Source organism: Vigna unguiculata, chromosome 5 (assembly GCF_004118075.2).
Source record: "Vigna unguiculata cultivar IT97K-499-35 chromosome 5, ASM411807v1, whole genome shotgun sequence".
In the NCBI taxonomy this organism is placed as follows: domain Eukaryota; kingdom Viridiplantae; phylum Streptophyta; class Magnoliopsida; order Fabales; family Fabaceae; genus Vigna; species Vigna unguiculata.
Window position 1 is genome coordinate 48,524,615 of NC_040283.1, and position 10,376 is coordinate 48,534,990.

Genomic DNA, 10,376 nt, shown 5'->3' on the forward strand with positions numbered 1-10,376 from the left:
ACAAATGAAATAAATATATTAATTCCTAGAAACAATGTACGAATAGTTTTGATAATTATTTTTATAATAAACTATAATTTGAATAAAAAAGTATCATATAAAAAAAATCAAATTTAAAATATATTACAGATGTATAAATTGTAAAATTTTACTTTACATTTAGGTGAAATAATCACAAAATTACAATGAACTACTTAAATTCAATCGTTATTAATATTTCTTTACTAAAATATTACTCTTTTAGCTAATCTAACTCGATCTTACGGCCAAATTTATTTCGGATAGGTTGAGTAAATTTAATTTAATCTCTTTACTACCACCATAAATTCTTCAATGCTATCTTCCAAAAAAACAAAATTTATTATTATTATTATTATTATTAAAACACTTTCTTAACCTATCATAGCTCATATATTATATCCAATGTTATTATTTTATATTTATCTAATTACATTAAGAAAGAATAAATACATTACATTCCATAAACACAGTTTTCAAAGCCAAAAGTTAGTTGAAAATTGACAAAGAAAGACCATACAAAATTCAACTTCCCAGATACCAATGTGAAAGCTCGAAGACAACACAGACACCATTTATTTGTTTCCGACAGACAACAATGAATGACCATTGGTTTTGTCCTCGCATTTTCAACCATGGGTCAGAGCCCAGAAGAGTTGATTTCCCATTGCAGCGGTTGTGGTGCTTCCCCAAGGTGAGGCCTTTGCGCTTCTCCACCTCCACCGCTCAGCAATGCATTCCACCATCTTCACAAGGTGCCTTCTTTTCTTCTCTTTCCTCTTTCATGCTGTCTCTGCACTCACCTCCGATGGCCTCACCCTGTTATCTCTCACGACCCACTGGAACTCCGTGCCTCCTTCCATAAACACCACGTGGCTTGCCTCTGATTCCACTCCATGCGCCTCTTGGGTAGGAGTTCAATGCCACCATACCCACCATGTCATCTACCTTAACCTCACAGGTTATGGGATTTCTGGTAAGTTAGGTCCTGAAATTGGAAACATTTCTCGCCTAAACTACTTAGACCTTACAAATAACAACCTCAGTGGCCCAATACCTCACTCCTTCAAAAACTTGCACAGCCTCCAGTTTCTCAGCCTTGCCAATAATCAGCTATCTGGTGAAATTCCACATTCCTTGTCTCAAATACCTGTTCTGGATACTATTGATCTATCAAATAACCTTTTAAGCGGTTCCATTCCCACCAGTATTGGGAACATGTCTGAGCTTTTGCTGTTGTATCTTCAGAGTAACCAGTTGTCTGGGACAATTCCTTCATCCATTGGGAATTGCAGTAAATTGCAAGAATTGTGTCTGAACACGAATCAGTTGGAGGGTGTACTGCCTCAGAGTCTAGATAATCTCGATCATCTGGAATATTTTGATGTCTCCGATAATAGACTTACGGGTACAATTTCTTTGGGTTCAACTAATTGTAAAAATTTAGTAGTTTTGGTTCTCTCAGACAATGACTTTAGTGGTGGCCTTCCCTCAAGCCTGGGGAACTGTAGTAGTTTATCGGAATTTTTTGCTGTGAACTGCAATTTGGTGGGGAATATTCCACCCTCCTTTGGGCTACTGACCAAGCTTTCTATTCTATGCCTTCCGGTGAACCATTTATCTGGAAAAATACCTCCAGAAATTGGGAACTGCAAGTCTCTGACAGATTTAGAGCTGTATTCCAATCGGCTTGAGGGTAACATTCCAAGTGAATTGGGAAAACTAAGAAAACTGGTGGATTTGCAATTGTTTTCAAATCAATTGACTGGTGAAATTCCACTCAGCATCTGGAAGATTAAAGGTCTTCAGTCTCTGCATCTGTATAATAATAGTCTTTCTGGAGAATTGCCATTGGAGATTGCAGAGCTCAAGCAGCTGAAAAACATCTCTTTGTTTAGCAACCAGTTTTCCGGTGTCATACCTCAAAGCTTGGGAATTAACAGCAGTTTAGTTCTGTTGGACTTCACAAGTAATAAATTCACTGGCAACATCCCACCAAATCTGTGTTTTGGCAAGAAGTTAAAGATCCTGAATTTGGGCATTAATCAACTTCAAGGTAGCGTACCTCCTGATGTTGGGAGCTGTACAACACTTACAAGATTAATCCTCAAACAGAATAATTTTACTGGGCCTCTTCCTCATTTTAAGAGCTGTCAAAATCTCGTTTATATGGAAATTGGCAACAACAAAATTCATGGAGCAATTCCATCAAGTTTGGGAAACTGCACACGTATCACTGACTTAATTCTGTCCATGAACAAATTTACAGGGGCAATACCATCAGAGCTAGGGAACCTAGTGAATCTTCGGACTTTGAATCTCGCTCACAATAACTTAGAAGGTCCTTTGCCCTCTCAGCTATCAAAGTGCACCAGAATGGACAGGTTTGATGTCGGATTCAATTTCCTAAATGGTTCATTGCCATCAAGTCTGCAGAGCTGGACAGAGCTAACCACATTAATTTTGAGCGAGAATCGCTTTAGTGGGGGCCTCCCGTCTTTCTTGTCGGAATTCAAAATGATTTCTGAGCTACAACTTGGTGGCAATGTGTTCGGAGGCAAAATTCCCGTATCAGTTGGAGCAATGCAGAAATTGATCTATGGTTTGAATCTAAGTTCAAATAGGTTGACTGGTGAAATTCCTGTGGAGATTAGAAACCTGAAAATGTTGCGAACACTGGATCTGTCTCAGAACAATTTGACAGGAGGCATAGAAGTTCTTGGTGACCTCATCTCCTTAGTGGAACTCAATATTTCATACAATTCTTTTCGTGGTATTGTACCAAAGACGCTGATGAAGTTTCTTAATTCTTCCTTGTCATCGTTCCGGGGCAATCCTGGCCTCTGCATCAGATGTTCAGCGTCAGATTGCTTGGCTTTCTCGGAAAGAAGCTCTCTAAAATCATGCGATGACAAATCTACTAAACACAAAGGCTTGAGTAAAATTCAAATTGTGAAGATGTTTCTTGGATTGTCCATATTTCTTGGTTTGGGGTTGCTGGCATTAGTTTGTGTTGTTGTTTTTGAGAGAATAGCTAAGCAGGAAAACAATATCTCTTCTGAACAGGGTTCTTCATACCTTCTTAACAAAGTCATGGAGGCCACAGCGAACCTAAATGATCGATATATTATTGGTAGAGGAGCTCATGGAATTGTTTATAAAGCTCTGATAGGTCCAGACAAAGCTTTTGCGGTGAAAAAGATAGGATTGGCTGCGAGCCAAGGTAAGAACTCGAGCATGGTCAGAGAGATTCAGACCCTTGGGAAAATCAGGCATCGAAATCTAGTCAAATTGGAAGACTTTTGGTTGAGAAAAGATTGTGGTATAATTTTGTACAGCTACATGGAAAAGGGAAGTCTCCATGATGTTTTGCATGAAAGGACACCACCACCAACCTTAAAGTGGAGTGTTCGGTATAAGATAGCTGTTGGAATTGCTCATGGATTAGCTTATCTCCACTATGACTGTGACCCTCCCATTGTGCACCGAGACATCAAGCCCAGCAATATTCTTTTAGACTCTGACATGGAGCCTCACATTGCTGACTTTGGTATTGCCAAACTTCTGGAACAGTCTTCTCCTGCTTCAAATACTTCCATTGTTGTGCCGGGTACTATTGGTTATATTGCTCCAGGTAAGTCTTGTACATTATTATTGGTTTGATGTGTGTTTCCATAACAAAATCAGAGATTTAATAAATCTTCTTATGCATCAAGTAACATGTTTCATTGGCTTGTTTGTGACATGACAGAGAATGCTTATGCAACAACAAGTAGTAGGGAGTGTGATGTGTACAGTTACGGAGTTGTTTTGCTTGAGCTGATAACAAGAAAGAAAGCAGCCACAGATCCTTCCTACATGGAGGGTGGTGTTTTGGTGGATTGGGTTAAATCTGTGTGGAGGGAAACAGCAGAAATTCATCAAATTGCTGATTCTATCCTTTCAGGGGAATTTGCAGATACCCATATAATGGAAAACGTTACCAAAGTGCTTATGGTTGGTTTGAGATGTACTGAGAAGGATCCACACAAGAGACCCACAATGAGAGATGTTATTAATCAATTGTCAGATTCCAATCCACGAACAAGAAGCACAAAGGGGTAGCTACCGTGATAGCAGTTCTGCAGCATGCATTTTACTCCTTGTCTCACCAATCCAATGCAAAATTAGCTTATATTTAGTAGTGACAGCAATAGTAGCAGTGTTGTACTTGATTTACGTTTGTATCTTTGAGGCTAAATAGGTTATGGTGTGTGTGGTATGTTATGTTCCTAACCTTGGTGCTGTAAGTGTAGTTTGTTTGGATTGTTCGTCCAAATAATGTCATATATGAGGTGAATTAAACTAGAAAAGGGCTATTTAGTGAAAGAAAAAATGAGTACTTTTGATACTTGTGATGGATTAAAATGTATTTTGCTTTACGCTATCCACCAGATCAAAGAGGTTTGCACAGACAAGCAACATCAATTACTGCTCTGCCAAACCATCATCATTTGATCTCACTGCTTTACCTTCCTGCACCCTCCATTATCTTCGCTGATAATCATTACACACAATTTACTTATTTTAATATTACCATCTATTAATTAGAAGTTGTTTGACACCATTTAAATTTATATTGTATATTCATAATAAATCATGAATTTATCAAAATTTAATTTTTTAATCTTTTACTAATAGTTGACATCATTTAATTTTATTCCTCTAAACTCATGAATCACTGGTTTTAGAACAGATAAAGTAGACTTCACTCTAATTAAATAAATAGCTGAAAAATATAATTAAAATAACTTTCTATTTTAAATTAGTGAGATTTTAATGGCACTCTAACTCATTACATGCATGTATATGTATATATCGGTGGGAAAGTGGGTTTGGTCAGTCCGTCAAAATGGAGAGTGTCAGGTTTTTATGATCCAGTTTGTATAACTTGTTAAAAGATATAGATATATAATATTATTATAATTTAAATTATTAATATTTATAAATTAAATTTTAATTATTAATTATAATTGATTAATTTAAAAAGTATACGAATTATTTTAATTTATACAATTAAAAATATTAATTAATAAACAAAAAATTTCAAAAATATTTATATAATTAAATATATTTTAAATATTTATTTATAAATATATAAAAACAAATATATTGGACTGACGCATTTTACCATCACTTATATATATTACAACTACGTCTTAATGTCTACCTTTTTAAAAGCTATGTATCTCATATTTATTTAGTATGAAAAATTAACTTTATTATTTTTAAGTGTTTATTTGTTTCTCGTTCTTCACATTATGATTGTGCATGCCGAAAATATTGAATAAATATCTCATAGTCAATATCAAAAAGTTGTTTCAGAAATACATATATAATTGAATACATATAAAAATAGTTTAGAAAAATCAATGAGTCTACTGTGTTCATTAGAGGTCAATACCTAAAACTTTCAAAGAAAGAAATATTACAGATACTTAAAAAAATAATCAAAATCAAAATCCTGGTGGAGGTAATTGCCTACACAACATTCTAACACAAATCTATCACAATAAAACAGCAATTAAGCATTATATTAGGACATCTCATCTAATCCCATCTCTTCACTCCTTATTTCACCTTCACTCTAAGTCGATACATTTATGAGATTATAACTATATAAGTATTTTTTTTATTCAAAAATTTAATTAACGGATGCAATGTACTTTTCTCAATGAACTTTAAAATTTGATATAATAATTTAATTTCATTACATTACATCCTTTTTCATCAACACATATAAAGAACCCTGGATGTGATGATAAAAAACAATTTGATTCTTTGCTTTCCGTCATGCATATTTATATTTGTAAAAGAAAAAAGTATTTATTTGATCACTACCATGGTTGTTTGTAGGTTGTATTTATTCTCAATAACTCAGTGCACACACTGTTTACACAAAAAACAACATCCTTTATGATTTTTTTTTTCAGCATTCAGCAGACTCACTTTCTTACCTACCAATATGAAAATAACAAATACCAAATACCTCTTCAGTAATCTGTGTTCTAATACTAACATCACATCTCAGAAAGGTTAAGACTTTAGATTGGACAAGTTGAGATGTCTCTGACTTTAGACTGAAGAAGTTGTGATGTCCAACATCTTTTGAACCAAGACATCTAACCACACCAGATCAACTATTTTGTGAAATAAAAATAATTGTATCATATGTAAATTGTTATCTTGAATGTATTTATAGTAAACTTATACTTTTAAATTTTATATTCAATTGATTAGGTCTACTTAAAAATAAATATTGGCCGATCTATAATAAAAGAGAAATAAATTACAAATAAATATGCAGTTTGAACCACCTGTCTTAATGCAAATGTAACTTACAACATCCACTATATAATTTTTTTATATGTTAGTTAAAATATCTTCTGTTAAAAATATCCTTGCCTCTTACAAAATTTATTTAAATATAAAGTTATTGTTCTCTTAACATACATCTGTAAATATTTATACGTGTAAATATATGAAATATAGGTATTAACATATATCTTTATAAAATGAAAAAAAAATGAGTAAAATAACTGAGATTTATTTTTTGAAATTATATGCAATAATGTATTTAATTAGTTAGTTTATATGCATAGATTTTAAAAATACGGTCTAAAGCAGAATTGAAGGGTCAACAAAAGTTGTGCAGTGGTTGAAAAAATTAAGAAAAACATTATTTGAACGAAAAAAGAGAGGAAGGGTAAGGAGGATGTTGGAGAAGATTTGATTTTTGCAGCGGAAGTGTCGGTGGTGTAAAAAGTAGAGAGCTTTGTTAATAAATAATAATTAGAAAGAGGAAGTTTGGTACAAGGCATTAGCATATTTGTACTTGTTGAGTGAGTTTTCTTATCTTAACCTTGCAATTTCATCTCATCCCATATCAGAGTCTCAAGGTTCCTTTTTGTTTTCAGAGGGTTTATTAAAAAGGTGAGGGACTGAAGCAGAAGAGAGAAGAAAGAAGACATGGGAGTGGATTTGAGACAAGTGGTTGCAGCAGTTCTCACCCTCACAATGTTTGTCATGCTTGGAAATATGATCAAAAGAGACCATTTTGATTCACTTCAAGTAAACCCTTCTTCTCTCCATCTTTCTTTTCCTTCTTCATTTCCATTTCCATTTCCATTTCCACAATTCACACACATCACAACACCCACATAACATAACCCTTCTATTTCTTTCACATACATTGTTCATAGATCCCCTGTTCACATTCACAAACTTGAGCCATGAGAGAAGACCCCAGTTGTTTTATACATAATTTTCAGTCAAGTACTCACAGGAATGCTTTATAATTCAACCATGTCTTCTACATTGTTCATTCATTCTCTTCAATTCCACCACAGAAACCTATGTTGTACAATGATTGTCAAACTATTAACTATTTAGACCACATTTCAATATCTAAACTTCCTCTTGGTGATCAATTAATCTTCTCTAATGATAGAATTTGGGAAGAAAGTATGAACTCTGGCCAAATAAGTTAATTAGCTAAGTAAACAAATCCCAGAGTCTCTGATCTCTATTTCTCTACCTTTTCTCAGCAACCCAGTTCCTAATACGGTTCCGTGTATTTCCTAGAGCTGGCTAATTTCGACTTTTACTCTTCTCACTTTCAAAGACCCTGATTTCATATTTTTCACTTGTAAGGAAAAGCTACCCGGAGGATCGGAGGATTCCAACTTTGAGACTGTTAAGTTTGATGCTACTCATGTGAGAAAGAATATAGGACTTTGGAAGGGAGACGTGGATGACCTAAAACCGTGTTGGGTTAAGCCATCTGCTGGTAAGGTTTTGTTTTAAGACTTACAAAAGTTTTGAGGAACTTATATCATACAAATGCTATCAAATAGTAAATATTTGATACCTGTGTTGTCATGTGGCAGATGATGTGGAGCAGACTGAAGGATTTGTTACTTTTGCATTAACCAATGGCCCCGAATACCATATTTCTCAGGTAACTTATTCAATCATTATGCTTAACTTATTGAGAAGTTAAGCATAATGGTCATCCCTCTCCTACAAAAATAAATGGTGCCATTATTACGTGAAGTTTTACCATGTTTTGCCACATTGATGTTATCATTAGCATTTGCATTCATAAATTGGTGGATTGCGATGCATGTGATTCTTTTATTTACCTGTGCTTTCAATCTAGAACTTATCCTTGAAGTCAAGTATTGTGATGAACACTTTCTAAAAGTGATGCAGATCTGCTTTGCCTCTTCTTTTCCCCCTTCCTGATTGTTGATGCTAGTAGCTGGAATTTATCTTAGATGTACTCAAATCATCAATAAAATATCGTGATTGTTGATTTCTTTATTCTCTAACACTATAGTGATGGTTATCAGATAGCAGATGCAGTGATTGTTGCTAGAAGTCTGGGGGCAACGCTTGTGATACCTGACATCAGAGGAAGCCAACCTGGTGACAGGAGGTTAGTGCTGAATTTTATTTATTCTATAAAAGATTATACAGATGAGAGCATTTATTTTAATCCGGTGTCCATATTTTAACCTCTGCTTTGCTTATTCTATAAAGGGTTCCCTTCTTCCTCGGTAATTTTAAAATATTAATTTCAAATGAGTTCATGATGTTGGATCCTGTGTTTGATATTATCATTTTTTTTGTTATCATATCAACAAATATGCGTAAGCTGTTGATTTAAACAACACGCTGAAAATGAACTAGGCTTATTTCTCAATTGCCTAATAAATTTTCTTTTCCTACCTTTTTGTTTGTAAATAGTTAGGGTCTAAATCTTATCAGAAACCAACCTTGTTCTTTTTCTTTAAAACTTGGGCTTGAGTGTAGGTAGATGGTTTCTGTTTGTGAATAGTACACTCCATTAAACAAGGGCCAATTTGAGCATAATTAATTGTAGATGTCATTGATGAATAGCTCTTTAAACTAAAATTTCTATTCAGTCTAATTTACTTTTGATTGTAAATTGTAATGGTGTAGAGTAGATGTTCCTAACTAATGTAATTGAAATGTCAGGAATTTTGAGGACATTTATGATGTTGATGTGTTCACAAAAAGCCTGGAAGGGGTGGTAAGAGTGGTAAAGGATCTTCCTGGTCGTGTATCAACACGGAATATTGCTGCCGTGAAAGTACCTAATCGTGTTACGGAAGATTACATAGCTGAACATGTGGAGCCAATATACAGAACAAAGGGAAGCGTAAGACTTGCAACTTACTTCCCTTCAATAAACATGAGAAAGGCAGGGAAAAAAGGCGACACTGATTCTGTTGCATGCTTAGCAATGTTTGGAAGTTTAGAGTTGCAGCCAGAAATGCATGAAGTGGTTGACTCCATTGTTGAAAGACTAAGAACTTTAAGCCGAAATTCAGACGGCCAATTCATAGCTGTGGACTTAAGGGTTGAGATGTTGGATAAGAAAGGGTGCCAAAATAGTGATAACGATGGGGAGAAAAGCTGCTACAATGCACAAGAAATCGCAGTGTTTTTGAGGCAGATTGGTTTTGACAAGGATACCACAGTTTATGTCACTGAATCAAGGTGGGATAGCAGCCTTGATTCTCTCAAGGATTTGTTCCCCAAGACGTATACAAAGGTGAGATAAGTTGTTTACATCTATCTATTATCATTCAAATTAGAACCATTGTTTTTGTTTGTATTTGAAAGTTGGTTGTTGGTTGGTGCAGGAAGCCATTATGCCAGCGGATAAGAAGAAAAAGTTCCTAGATTCTGAATTTGAGAAAGTGATTGATTTTTATATAAGTGCAGAGAGTGACGTGTTCGTACCAGCAATTTCAGGTCTGTTCTACGCCAATGTAGTTGGAAAGAGAATAGGTTCTGGGAAAACACGCATACTGGTTCCAGCTTCGTCTGCTTCAGCCTCCAATTTTCTCTCTCCTTATGTCTCCAACAAAAACCACTTTGCTTATTCTTGTTACTGTTAGCAACAACCTGTGCATTTATTTGCTACGCTCCAAAACTACTCGCCGATTATGGCTTTTTGCGTTCACCAAAAGGGTTGAGCTATTCTATTCAAGTCACGGTCAAATGTGTACAGAGCGTTTTCTGTTCATCACAGTTTGTTTGTAAAATTCTGGTTGCCTCATTTTTATTTATCATAGTGGTGGTGGTGAAACTGAAAGATAATGTATTTGTTTGATGGTATAGTGGCATCGCATGTATTGGATTTTTGGATAAAAGGTATATCAATATCATTTCCATTTCAGACCAGTTTGCATATTAGCTAATCATTTATTAAAAGATTTTGATTTGATTGTTAGTGAGATATGATGAGGGACAATTTCTCAATCAATGGCAATAATATTAGACAC

General features: G+C 34.7%; 2 protein-coding genes across 4 annotated transcripts; both read left to right on the forward strand.

Annotated features, from left to right (window-relative positions):
* Positions 1–489: 489 nt before the first annotated feature.
* LOC114182933 (receptor-like protein kinase) lies at positions 490–4,513 on the forward strand. The gene is made up of 2 exons (XM_028069744.1): positions 490–3,652; positions 3,770–4,513. The coding sequence occupies exons 1-2, from the start codon at positions 751–753 to the stop codon at positions 4,120–4,122; spliced, it is 3,255 nt and encodes a 1,084-aa protein (XP_027925545.1). The 5' UTR covers positions 490–750; the 3' UTR covers positions 4,123–4,513.
* A 2,184-nt stretch (positions 4,514–6,697) lies between these two features.
* On the forward strand, positions 6,698–10,275 carry LOC114183118 (protein MANNAN SYNTHESIS-RELATED 1-like). Of its 3 annotated transcripts, none has more exons than XM_028070006.1 (7): positions 6,698–6,899; positions 6,975–7,128; positions 7,711–7,846; positions 7,947–8,017; positions 8,412–8,497; positions 9,061–9,640; positions 9,732–10,275. In XM_028070006.1, the coding sequence occupies exons 2-7, from the start codon at positions 7,027–7,029 to the stop codon at positions 9,987–9,989; spliced, it is 1,233 nt and encodes a 410-aa protein (XP_027925807.1). In that variant the 5' UTR covers positions 6,698–6,899; positions 6,975–7,026; the 3' UTR covers positions 9,990–10,275. The 3 variants fall into 3 exon arrangements, with proteins under 3 accessions (XP_027925807.1, XP_027925808.1, XP_027925806.1); XM_028070007.1 differs by having other exon boundaries at positions 7,717–7,846; XM_028070005.1 differs by having other exon boundaries at positions 6,893–7,128.
* Positions 10,276–10,376: the final 101 nt, after the last annotated feature.